We start from the raw sequence: 13,285 nt of genomic DNA on the forward strand, positions 1-13,285 counted from the left end.
ATATCTAAAAAGACTAAAATGGAAAAGGTAATAGTCAGAAAGGAGGAAGAAAAGGCTTGCAGAGTGACATCAGATAGTGAAATCACATGAGCTACAATGTTTAACATGTTTGAAGGTAGTAGAGTATTGTTTTGTTATGTAAATGTTTGATTTGTTATGCGCATAATCTTGTCTTCTCTCTGTCAAGCTATTCATCATGGATTCGGTAGGTATTTTCTTTCTTTGGAATGTTTCTCAACATCTCCTCCTGTTATTGTTCCGTTGCACCGATTTATACTCATCATCACGATTATGAATATTATCAATTTATCATTATCGTTATCATTTTACAGTCGAGAGGGAGCGAATCATCAGAGGACATTCCTCCAACCGCCGTTTGGGATAATTCGAAGGCAGGTGAGACCCAGGAAGAGGCAGAAGAAAGCCCTGTGGTCTTTAACATCCCTCATTCGGTCATGACCTGTCCAGGGAGACTGAGACAGAAGGGACTCGATGGAATCTGAAGTCCATCGGAATATCCGGATGCTGCCAATCTGCAAACGCAGTAGGACAAAAACAAATAAATAAAGAATTTTAATTCTGAATAACTTTTCATGACTTTTCAATATATGGCCTCCTTGTTACCCATTTATGGAAGGGTCACAAGCTACTTAGTACCAAACAAGTTTTCACTACAATGGAATAATTGCTGCTGATTTTGGACTTTCTTAACCTCACAAATGGACTTATTTCTGATTCATAAAATTACAATTGTTTGGTTCAGACGGACAGGGACAGATGTTCTACAGCTACCTCAGAAGCAATAAGAAAGAAAATTGTCCAAATACTGCAAAAATACGACTCAAACTTTTAAACTCTGATTGCAGGTTGTTCAAAAGGTAAATAGAAGCTTCAAACATCCTTTGTTTTTTTTTATTTTTTTTTTTTGGTAGGGCATTGTAAGGTTTCTTTTCAGCAGTGAATAATCCCGCCAACTGCTACAGTGGTGAGAAAGTTATGTAAGAAAAATGAAGGAATATTTGATCATTTTTAACAATTTCCTATCGGTTTCATCATCTGAGCAGATCTTCGTCAATCGTCTTCTTATATCACACTCTGACTCTTGTCTGACTATCATGCCAGAAGTTGTTGATTGTCATGGCAACTGAAATTATCATTACAGCATGTTTCTTTATAAATGTAGCCTTTTACATTAGTTAATATGTCTGTGGTAACAATTTCTGGTAGTGTTTATTAGAGAAGTATTTGGAAAAAAAAAGTTGCGAGGTACCCAACACAACGTCATGTCAGAGTTTGATGTGAAACTCAAGTTATGGACATTGCTCTGCTCTCTGTTGTGGCATTTTTTTAGTGTATTTCTGTAATAATTGTAATAAAAGAGAAATTTATGAATAAATAACTAGAGTCAGAAATTATGAAATAGTCTTCTAGTTATTATATATATACTTTTTTTTTAACGTAAGTGCAATTTCTATGTTACATTTTTATGACTTATACTAAAAAAATATGATAGTATATAAAGAATTTGAAATGGCTAAACTCAGAGGTATTTTAATCATTAACTCAAAAGAAAGTTTAATTGTTGTTAATAAAGAGTCTTTTGATCAATATTAGTTGATATAATACAGTACAAAATATTGGCAAATTGATTTACCCATTATTTACAGTTATTTTTATTTTTTATGTTTTGTGAAAGTTTCTATTCCAGACAGTATCGAGAATGAAAACTTTTGAGAGTTTTGGAAGTTTTTAAGTGAGAAAACCATTTTCCAAGGTATTAAGTTGTAAGATTTTAAATGTAAGTTTTAATGATCATCTGTATCCTAACCAAATTTTAGCCAGCTAACATTGCTAGACGTTTGCCAGTTTTATCCATCAAAATGATTTCAAACTTTTGAGGAGAAAACAAAATTACTGAGACTTTTGGAGGTTTTAGGGTAATAGTCCAAATAGAAAGTAAAATATTTATCCTTTGTGTCGTATTTTAACTTGTCTAACCTTTTTGTCTTTTTGGGGGGAGGGGGAGGGGGGCGATTAAAAGCGTAAAAAGACAACAATTCATATTTTGTCCATTCCGTTTTTTGTGTTCAGCTATGACTTCACTACTGTTTCATTCCCTTAACATTGCAAATGTAAACTGAAAATATTTCAAACAAATGATTGTAAAGAATTAAGGACCAATGTTCGCCAGGATTGGACCGTTTTGGTCAAGTACAAATCTACCTCTGGACATATACTATTATTGCCAGATGTTTTTAGTTGACATGCAGTGGTTTTCATGCTCATTGTTTTACACCTTAGAAGCAATAAGACCTGGAAATTTATCACAGACTGTGAAGATATTGCTTCAGAGGTCTTGATTGTATATTCTAACATAGAGGGTGCATCTTACTATTATGTACCTCTCTCTCTGTTTCTCTTTTGCCCTTTTCCTTTTCCTTCTTTTTTTTTATTTAAATTTTGTTTTGTATAAATTTGCAAATTTATACATGTTTCATGAGGTTGTTTAGCTAGGGATGAGTCCATTGTTTTAACTAATGTTCTGTAAATGTGAAGGCCTATTTTGTGTATCTCTGGATAGAGTTCTCATTGTTACATAGTCTCCAAACTTTAGTGTAGTTACTTCAGTTTTGTGGATTATATGTAATTTCGTTTAGTTATGTAAGAGCAAAGAAATGCAACAATTGTCTTTCACTGGCCAACAAACTGAGCTATAAATATATATGTGTGTGTGTACTATATATATAAATCTATATATATATATGCAACTTACACTTATCCAGCGTCATACTTTCATTGTGTTACATTTTGTACTTTTATTAAGTAAGTATTGCTGACGAAGGTCCCAGGGGGACCGACAATTGTTATGTGATGTTAGGGTGAAAGCATTCGTAGTAGATGACAATGAAATTGAAGAAATAAAATATATGTAAATACTAAATCGTCTGTTCTTACCCTCGCTTTTTTTTTCATTGTCTTTCAAACATTATCTTAATTTTTAATTGATTAATTCGGTTCATTCAAAGTTTTACCATCAGCCGTTTACATAAATCGATGGCTATCAATGACATCAGTTCTACATGAAGGTGGCTGGTGGTGATGATTGGTATTCCCTTCTAGACTTTTCTTTCTATTCAGTCCCCTCCCGCATGAAAGAAGAAATCCTTGAAACTTTAAAACGGTTCGTCGAACCCCGCCGAAGTCTCATGCATGTGTTTGTTGAGTAGGATCGCTAGTGCACTGGACGTTTATTAATCGGGCGCGTGGGTGTAAGCCCCTAGGAACCATTTCGACTACACAAAAAAAGAAGTAGTCTGTTAGTGCAACCTAAGGTGTAGACCTACTTATATACCTTATTTGTAGCCAAAGTACGCCTAAGAAGAATTCACCATTTCACGTCTAAAAGGTTCATTTTTCTGACCCACCCCCCCCCCCGACTGAACCCGTACAAGGGAGTCGGCTTAATCGATCCTACACCCCTTCCATGATTAAAATACTGGATCTACACCTGGTAATCTGACTCCCTTCCGATTGCAGATGCATTGTCCTATATAGATTACGCTCGAAAAGAAGTGTTTTACCTAGATGTTGTTATGACCATTCAATTCTACACGACCTATGCATTACTTGTCATGTTAAAACTAGACCAATAACTACTGTATGACGACGTACACGTTAAATTCAAGCAGGAAACTTCATTTAGCGTCGCTATTCCTTCCCAAAATGAACATGGACAATCAATGACCCACTGACCGTAATCTTTCGAATCCTGTTCAAGCTATTTACGAGGTACCATTCTCTTGTAGAAAATTACTATGTGCTATATCTGGCAGTATTCTTGCCATCAATGACCATGGAAGTCGTGATCTACCTCCTTATTTCTTCTCACGCGAGAGGCATAGGGTTCGATCCTAGCAGAATCTTCTTCAGAGGCGAACTTTGGCGTAACCACCTTATTTGTAATGGGCGGAGGGTGGGTGGGTGGGGTTGGAGGCTAACATGATAAGTCGTCCAACGGAGTGGTCTAAGGGGGAGAGGTTCCACTTTCCTTTGAGAATTTGATTTAAAATGGAGGGGGCTTCGATGCAAAGTTTTGGTGCTATAGTTTGCAACATTTGAAACAATGATGATGGATTTTCGACTGTTCGACTGTTCGATGTTATATATTTAGGTACTGTAACTAGGAAGTTTTGCAATTTTTGTCTGTCAGGCAGGGGGTGATTTTATTATGGGTGATTTTGGCCCCCCCCCCACCCCAGCGTAGAATACGCTATTGGCCCCTGCTGCTAGGATTGAAATGTCAGGCCCTCTAACTTTCATATGCCTACCTACCTAGACTTTCTGCAGTAGATTAGCAGTTTGTTAACAATCTTTTTATCCTCTCTTTTCTTCTCTTTAAATACGTAAAATATTTCCAATTTGTACCAACTACAGAAACGTTCTCCTGGTTGATGTACTTTAAATGTTATTAGTATTATTATTTGTAACTCTACCATGAATTACCTTAAACTTCTTCCAATGGAAAAGTCAATCTTATTTAGGAGCGTGTAGTATACACCACACTCGCTGTGGTTAGATATCACCGTAAGCTTTAACTGCTGTAGCTAGGACCGAAAACATCGCTTTAAGCCGTAATGACGCCAGACAGTGGGATGGAAGGGGGAGGGGGGTCGGTATTGGAGTCCTTGCTTACGTCCTTTTCAGTAATGGTAACAACATAATTGAGTTCCCTGTGAGTTAATCTTATATCTTGAATTGATACACAAAGGTACAAAGCTTTACTACGAGAGACATGAGTCAAAGTCAGTCCGTTTGCAAATATTTTAATCATTTGTAAAAACAGATAACCTTCATTTCTTTGCCTATATTTATCAACTTCGTCAGAGCTTGTAAGAGCCGACTACCAGATGTGTGTTAGAGCTTCGGTCACTACGGTATTGATGTCAATTGTTTCAATGACAAACTAGACAGGAACAAAACATAACCCAAAGAAGAAATGTAGAATAGATGTCAGAAACAAAACACAAACAAACAGTGATTAACCTTTCAACTTCAAACGATTAAAATCTATTCTATTTCAAGAGAATATCAACTGAACAATTGGCTCTTGAACCATATACATACAGGGGGTAGGAGCCGGGGGGGGGGGGGGCACTGGGGGCACATGCCCCCACTTTTTTCCAAAATAGCAAATATTCCCTACTGACAAGTAAAATGTGCCCCTTTGATGAAGAACTGTCTTTTGGATATCTTAAGCCTTTGTTAATTTTAAATAGAGTCACGTGCACCATAATAATATTGATAGCAAACTAATGTATCATATATTTAAGGGATATGGCCGGTGTGTATCGGTTAATAGCATAACGAGTGGTGGTTGTGAAATGAGAAAGTGCCCCTCTGATGTTGTGCCCCCCCCTCCCACTTTTTGGAAGCTTCCTACCCCCTGGATACATATATATTTATATATATATATATATATATATATATATATATATATATATATATATATATATATATATATATATGCCTGATCCGCCCTTCGGTCATGTTTTGCTGCCATATATATATATTTAATTATTGATGTCGAACAATCCGAGATTTGCCTCGTAGGACCATCCGAGAGTTATCCCGAGGGTTATCCCGATGTAACTATTCGAGAGATTTCCGGAGACTTATCCCGTTATAACCATTCGAGAGGAAGTTCGAAGAGTTATCCCGTCAAAACCGACGGAGAGCTTTTTCTTAGTTCGAGAGTTATTCGCCCATAAGCAATCGAGAGTTTAACGTAGGGTTATCCTTCGAACCACCTGAGAGGTGTCCATCATATCCAGTCATTTATTCCATGATTTTTTTGCACATGAAGGCGCCCTTAAGTTTTTTGCTGTTAGCCGGTACATCGTTCCAAATACCTCTACGTGATGGTCTATCCCAGATCATGACTCCCTCCTCTGGAATGTCGAGAGATGGGTTGTTAGGCATCCAATCAGTGAAGTCCACAGGAGTGTTGTCCGTCCAATGGAACACGCCGTTAGTCAGGATGTCATTCAGACCGATGTACAGGAAAGGTTTCTGGGATGCCTTTTGTTTGAAGTTATAAATGTCCTAAGAAATGAAGAAAAAAAAACATAATTCCAGAGTGGAAACCTTGAATTTACACAAATATCATACCACCCCAAGAGATTGGTTGAATTGCGCGCACTTTGGTGTGTAGGTGTGACAAGTTACCAATGATCAAGGCTAAGTTTTTTTTCAAACAAACATTGAAGACTATGTATAAGAACAATCTTGCGTTTAGACCAAAGACCAAATTTATAGTCTAAATATGTCTCAAAATGAACCATTTGACGTCTAAACGTTTACTTTAGCCTGGAGGAGCACCTCAGACCCCTACGTGCATGCCAGTCGGCATTGATCTTGAGCATACACCTGTCTATAGGATGTGCTTTCTTGTTGTTCATTACACATGTGTAAGTGAGATCCCTGTCACGACACCACATATACATGTGTATGTAGATATGTATTAATGTTTTGACAATTCTTTCAGTTCGGTAGTATATAATCTGATCCAGCATTACAGGGAACCCACATTTTCTTATATGTCCATTGCGCCTGCGTATGAACGATATCATCTTATCTGGGATATGCGTTTCTTACCATGACATGATGTTCATTGCGCATACTCCTCCAGATTAACTTGACAAAATCGTATTCTTGTTGGTTGTGGATAGAGACGAGATGAGAGCCTTCATTTACACAGAATTGTTCTGCATTCATCCAGTTGAGGTATGGTGTACCGTAATAACTGAAACATTCACAATGAGAACGAAAAAATGGAATTATTGGTTATGAGGAGAAGCATGTTATTCGCTTTTAACTTCTCGTTTCTATTTACAACTTTAATAGTTAAAGATCGCCCATATTTACTCCTAGGTTTAGTTTGCTAATAAAATATTACTCAATGTTCTCCAAAGTACTTTCCGAGGTGTTGGCTCTCCCTATTGATTTCACTGACATTAAGAAGTGTATATTCCGGTAAATGCTGCAGTTAAATCCCTGCAGGTATATTATATAGAGAATATGGATTGCAACTGAGGAGGATATATATGTTTGGTTGATGACGGTAAAATGCTTGTTGAAGTTTGAGCACGAATATGTGACCATAAATAGACTTTCTAGCATATTTGGGGCAATATTTAACAATGGTGGCGGAACCGGGGTGTCCCCCAGTTTTGTGAAAAATCTTCCAAAATTGGACTTAAAAAAAATTCAGTGTCCCATTTTATAAAGAAAAAAACCCTGTAAAATCCCTCATATTTACACTGATAAAGTCCAATATATTATTAAAGGCAAAGGTACCATTTTACGGCAATTTTAGCCGTTAATGGTCATATATATCGGTGTTTTGGCCGAGTGGATAAAGGCGGTGGCCGGGTTCAGGCGCGGCGGAACGGAAAAATTATTGGGGGGGCTAATGTGTGGAGACTACCTAAGCGGAGCGCCACCATCGGTTGGCGCGGAGCGTACAAGAAAATTTTGGGTTATTTCAAACCCCCAGATGGCCGGAAATGGCACTTCCCGTGTGTTTTATGCTGCGAATACCTAGCCCTAAAATATGGGTCTCAAGTCTGCAATTTCTCAGATTGCACGTAAAAGTCTGTAAAAACATTGTAATTTGTATATTCGATGGTGTTTTAAGAGAGTAGCTATTATACTCGTGTACTCGCAAAGACGTTTTTGAGTGTAGTAAGGGCAGTGGCGGAGCTAGGGGTATTGGTCGGGGGGGGGGGCAAGAATGGTCTGTAGGGGCGCTTTCGACACTATCTAAGCGGAGCGCCACCACAGGTTGGCGTGGAGCGTACAGAAAAATTTTGAGTAAAGATACTCCCTAGATTGCAGGAAATGACCCTTTCCGGGCCTTGCTAATTTGCAGATAAACGGAGAATAAATAGGTGTCGTCGCCATTTTGTCGGAAAATTACACCAACAGAATATGACAAATGTCAATAGGTATATGAGAGCGCAATAAAATAGTCAATAATAGCGAATAAGTAAAAAGTATATTGAAAAGCTGAAAAGGGCGCCAGCAGTCCATTTGAGTCTGTCGGGGGGGGGGGGGGGATCCGCCTCCTGACTGTATATATGGACGCTCCGCCACTAAGTAAGGGGATGTTGGAGAACTGGCTGAAATGAGGCAAGTCATTGGCCTAAGACGAAGTTGTGTTACGCTTACTGGTACTCACACTCACTGCTTCCACTTTTCACGGGGCGTGAAGACGCGGTTGGGGTGACAATGTGGTCTATAGCCAGGGGACGGGCCGAGGGTCCCCCAGCAATTACTAAAATTATTACACCTATATAGTATACGTGTGCATCGGACAGATCGACAAGTATGCATTGAAAAATGGGCAGATGCACGTTTCGGAGCCTTGGTAAATATTGGGGGGGCTTATCATGCATTTGCCCCCTCAACTTTTTCATTGGGGGGGGGGGGGGGGCTGAGCCCCCCCAAGCCCCCCCGGTTCCGCCGCCACTGGCCGGGTTATAGTAAGGTGGTTTTTTAATTTTTATCCAAGAGCAATCTACGGTTTTCCCACCTGAAATGACTTTCTAAACTGAAAAGATTCCAAAAACTATCCCAGTACAGTCGCGCCTTGTATCTGTTAATATATGATCACTCTTAAACTACATTCTTACATGTCTCCCGTTTGTAATTTCCTGTTTTAGAAGCAGTTATTCAACAAACAAAATTAATACAAATTTATATGTTCGAAGTTTGTTTTGGCTAAGTGGAAACTTTTTATAACAGTATACCAAGAAATTAACAATGTATGCAAAATTGGGCCCGTATATAGACCTATATAAGTTTTCGTGAAGTGACGATTGAGAGAAAATCACAAAACTTAACAATTGCAAATATCAAATTTATTCTTACCGATAGCAATATCCTTCATAGTGTGTCCACGTAGTTGGGCACATGGATAAACTTGAACCGACCAATGCGGCAAAAATAACTAGCAGTACTTTGGCAATCATCTTGATTTCAGCTGCAATAAATGGGTGGACCGTCTGTTGTCTTCGAGGTGAAAATCGCTTGTGAAATGCAAACAAGTCATGGAGGACTTTACCGTGAATGAACTAAGATAAGTGTAAGGAAACAGACATCTTCCTGTCGTCAAGCAATTAGCACAGGATTGCGTAATCAGCTTCTCAATATTTCCCTTTAGTACATGTAACCTTTACATAAGATAACATAACTACATCCTCAAACAGATTGGCAGTGTTGATTTTGGTAAGTGTTGATAACAGCCCTGCATAGCCAGAGTGCGAATTGCGTCTGCTCTTCCCCCCCCCCACCCACCCTTGATAGTGTTGTAAGGGGGGGGTGTAAGCGGGCTTACTACAAAATGGTGCTATCATTTCCATTGTTGTAACTTTTTACCACGCTCCATCCCTGCCCCGTTGTTACAGGTTGTTTGCAGCTTGACTAGTCAATTTGGATCGCAAATATTAAGGAGAAAGTCAAAGTTTTTTTTAAATTCCCAGTTTGCTTTCGTGTGTGATGGTGTAGCAATATCAACTCCCCTTATAGCCTTAGAATCCCCCTACCCCCCCCCCCCCACACACGCATAAATCAGCCCCGTTACAATAACCTCCTACCCGCGCACCCTTCTTTTAAAAATCCTGGATTCGCCCTTGTGCTGTAATTGATATATGCTGCTGCTGGTAAATACGTTATAGAAAAAAAAAATGAAGTGTGAGGAGACGTCTAAGAAAATAACTACGGTATTTTGCAGAATGAATTGTTTCTTCTTCTCATTCTTCTGATCTCTATATTAGCACGCGGAATAGGAATAGGACATCATTGTCAATGGGAGAGGGGAGAGATGGGGGTTTGATCACAGCTAAAGCGTTCCGTCGAGGCCACCTCCTTTCTTTCTTTGAGTGGTGAGACAGCTGGTGGGGGGGCACTGGGGCAATTGGGGGGGGGGCACTGTAATATTAGCTACAAATATATAGGCCCAAGTTTGATAATTACAGGGTACATGTATATTATATCTACGCGCTTGCTTCGTTCTTACATTTTACAGATGTTTTCTTGCGCGCCTCCAATTTATACGTCTACCGATACTTGCTTGGCGGTCCACCCCTCCACCCCTCCACCCAACCCGCGGCTGGCCCGTATGCAGCATTTTCAATGGGGGGGGGTCAATTTTCGGACAAAAAGGACCATTTCCATTACTAATTCCGGTAGTCATGAAGCGTATGAAGCGCCGCAGGGCGCGAGCTTATCTAGGGGCTCTGGGGCATGACCCCCTCCCCTCCGAAAAATATTGAAATTCTAAACGTCAAATGGTGCAATTCGACGTATTTTGCGTAAAATATAGTCTACGAAAGAAGACTGAAATTTAGTAAAAATTGTTAATCTGACTTTTTTAATATTTCACTATTATGTAGATTTAACAGACATTATTGCGAAAATCCTTTTCGCTATAAAGATCTAGAAGAAATAACGCAAGGATAGAACGACTGAAAGGGCTGCAATGGTAAAGAACTAGTCGCGGACAAACGGAAAGACATATCCAATCGTACTTTCTTCATGCGGCAAGTATACTCGGCAAATGTGACATATCACACACAATACGATATGATATAATACATAGTCTAGCTGAATATGACACTCTACAGGTCCATCTGACCCATGTTCTGATCCCCCAGTCAGTGTCCAAAAAGATTTGATACAGTAGGAGAAGCGAGTAGCCTGTAAATTAAGATTGAATTTATTTCTGGAAGATCGTACAAGTTACAACCTGGTTGCCAACCTTGATAGACAGACTGTTCTTCAATTTCATCAAAATATCTTTATCAACATCAAGTATCAAAATATGTTTTTATTTTGAACGCCTTATAAGACATTATTAAAAGCCAAAATAGGCTCATCACACAGCTACTACTGTACTATCCGAAGCGGACCATAACGGATACTGCTCCGGGGGGAGGGGGGGGGGGGTGCGGGAGGCTGGTCCCAGTTAGAGCTTCACTCCCCCAGAAATGCTTAGATGGTTTACATGTTAATGTTTAACAATTGAGAAAGAAGGAAAGATAATCGAAAGAGGTTGAATTATGGTATTACTATATCTCTGTTTTTATTTAAAACAAATAATATTCGAATACCAATTGGTAAAGATGATGTAACCAACAAGAACTGATTATATACAAAAGTCTAGCATACTAATAAAGTATATGCAGTCTTTGATAACAGTGTACAGAGACAGCAATGGATTCTTTTATTTCGCGTAGTGGATGAAGAATCCCTTGGAATTAAATGCAATCATTTTCTTTCTACGAAAAATCAAGACCACAACTAAAACTCTCAAGATTGGCATCAAATAGTAGTCGTCCATTATTTCCAAGATACGAGCAAGTTTAGCGACATCAATCCAGAGGAGATGAAATATATCATCATCGGAAGAGAAAGTGAATGGTGGCAGCTGTGGGTCTACTCGGACCCTTGTGTTGGTGTCATCGCGCTGGCAAAATCCATTCTCTGGCAGAAGATAGTTGAATTCATCGCCATGAGACAGAGGTACGCAGACACGATCGTGGTAACCAGGAGTGACGTCATACATCAGGAAAGATGATACCAGCTCAAAGAAGTGGTAAAGGTAGTAGGTCATGACGTCATAAAAATCAAAGAACAATATGTCCAGTGTTGACCATTCATCTTGGATCTCGTCGAGGTCAAGGTTCAATGATTCTTGACCATCCAAGGTAGGAGTGAGTTCTTTCAGATCCTCGGACTGGTCAGACTCGTTAGCATCGTCACAGTAGCCATAGTACATACATGGACTGGTGACGAAATAGTTTTCATCCATAACATCTTCGAGTTCATAGGAACCTGAAAGTGAAGGAAAGAATGGACACTGAGATTAAATTAGTTTATAAAAGAAAACGAACTTTAAGGTAGTCAAATATGAAACAAAACCACGGATATGTTTTGTAGATCTAGAACATATCCATCGTCATTGTATCTAAGCTAGTTTGCCAACTGGCTTAGGCCTACTATATGAAATAATTGCTGACCCTCTTCCACCGCTCATTGCATCATATACAACACATCAACACAGCGGCCAACTCCCGTATACCCTATCCTACTGGCAACGCCTAACTAACAACAACGCTAAATCTTCGTCGAGGAATAACGGCGAAGGAATATAAATTTAAAGCGAAAATACTTACCAAAAGAGTCAATCGAGATGAAAGCAAATAACATGCACAGTATCAGAAGATACTTGCAGTTGAAAGTGGCAAGAGGCATTGTAATAAGATAGCAGCGAAAGCGAAGCAAGTGTTGATGAAGATAAAGTTATCTAGCAACTGATATAACACTATTGCTGTTGACGATTGTTTAAGTTTTAACATTTGACACAATGACTGTGACGTCAATGTAGCCGCTGACTACTAATCGAGCGTTTTTAGGAGACCGAGTGCGCGCACTGACGCTACTTTTCGAACGCACGTTAGCACAATCGCGCTCTCCTCTTTAAGAGACGTCTTCCTCGGCTTGGTCCGTTGTTTTGATGATGTACGTGAAGTACATAAGTATACACACGTCTTATTGTTTATGTATAATTAATAAACAATAAATAAACTTGGCACGATGTATAGTATGAGGCCTATTTAAGATATCAATTAGGTATACACTGAGCGAAGGTTGAAAGGGGTTGGTATAGGGTGAAAGGCAGTGGCGGACTAGCCGCATTGCGGCCATTTGGGCAATTATTGTTTATCAAAAATCTTTGCCAACTAGCAGAATCGTTGGAATGGAACGATGGGAAAATATTTGGCTGAATATATATGTCCCTCCCCTGTTCCTGTTTACGCGTATATGCCGAGTTGTCCCTCGCTTGTCCCTGTATATCGCTATATGCCGAGTCGCATATTCCCCTGTTCCTGTATACGCCTAAATGCCGAGTTGTCCTTCCCCCGTTTCTGTATACCCTTATATGTTGAGTTGTCCCTACCTTGTTCCTGTATACGCCTTTATGCCGAGTTGCCTCCTTACCTGTTCCTGTATACACCTATAGGCCGAGTTACACTTTCCCCTGTTCCTGTTTTCCCCATATGCCGAGTTGTCCCTCGCTTGTCCCTGTATATCGCTATACGCCGAGTTGCCTATTCCCCTGTTCCTGTTTATCGCTATATGCCGAGTTGCCTTCTCCCCTGTTCTGTATACCCCTATTTGCTGAGTTGTCCCTCTCTTGTTCCTGTATATTGCATTTTGCCGA

The 13,285-nt window shown here is 39.5% G+C and overlaps 3 protein-coding genes across 3 annotated transcripts in view; 1 reads left to right on the top strand and 2 right to left on the bottom strand.

The window, feature by feature from the left end:
* The window catches only part of LOC139970504 (uncharacterized), a 49,732-nt gene extending 46,822 nt beyond the window's left edge, over positions 1-2,910 (top strand). The window contains exon 34 of the mRNA XM_071976267.1: positions 333-2,910. Coding sequence (XP_071832368.1) covers positions 333-503 — 171 coding nt within the window. The 3' untranslated portion in view covers positions 504-2,910. The remainder of the gene's footprint in view (positions 1-332) is intronic.
* A 1,904-nt stretch (positions 2,911-4,814) lies between these two features.
* LOC139971461 (snaclec alboaggregin-A subunit beta'-like) lies at positions 4,815-9,109 on the bottom strand. Its single transcript, XM_071977951.1, has 3 exons — positions 8,932-9,109; positions 6,655-6,802; positions 4,815-6,102 (listed from the first exon to the last, which is right to left on the bottom strand). The coding sequence occupies exons 1-3, from the start codon at positions 9,030-9,032 to the stop codon at positions 5,836-5,838; spliced, it is 516 nt and encodes a 171-aa protein (XP_071834052.1). The 5' UTR covers positions 9,033-9,109; the 3' UTR covers positions 4,815-5,835.
* A 2,175-nt stretch (positions 9,110-11,284) lies between these two features.
* Positions 11,285-12,336, bottom strand: LOC139971659 (uncharacterized). The gene is made up of 2 exons (XM_071978323.1): positions 12,237-12,336; positions 11,285-11,895 (listed from the first exon to the last, which is right to left on the bottom strand). The coding sequence occupies exons 1-2, from the start codon at positions 12,313-12,315 to the stop codon at positions 11,285-11,287; spliced, it is 690 nt and encodes a 229-aa protein (XP_071834424.1). The 5' UTR covers positions 12,316-12,336.
* Between the last annotated feature and the right edge of the window lie 949 nt (positions 12,337-13,285).

Source organism: Apostichopus japonicus, chromosome 8 (assembly GCF_037975245.1).
Source record: "Apostichopus japonicus isolate 1M-3 chromosome 8, ASM3797524v1, whole genome shotgun sequence".
In the NCBI taxonomy this organism is placed as follows: domain Eukaryota; kingdom Metazoa; phylum Echinodermata; class Holothuroidea; order Aspidochirotida; family Stichopodidae; genus Apostichopus; species Apostichopus japonicus.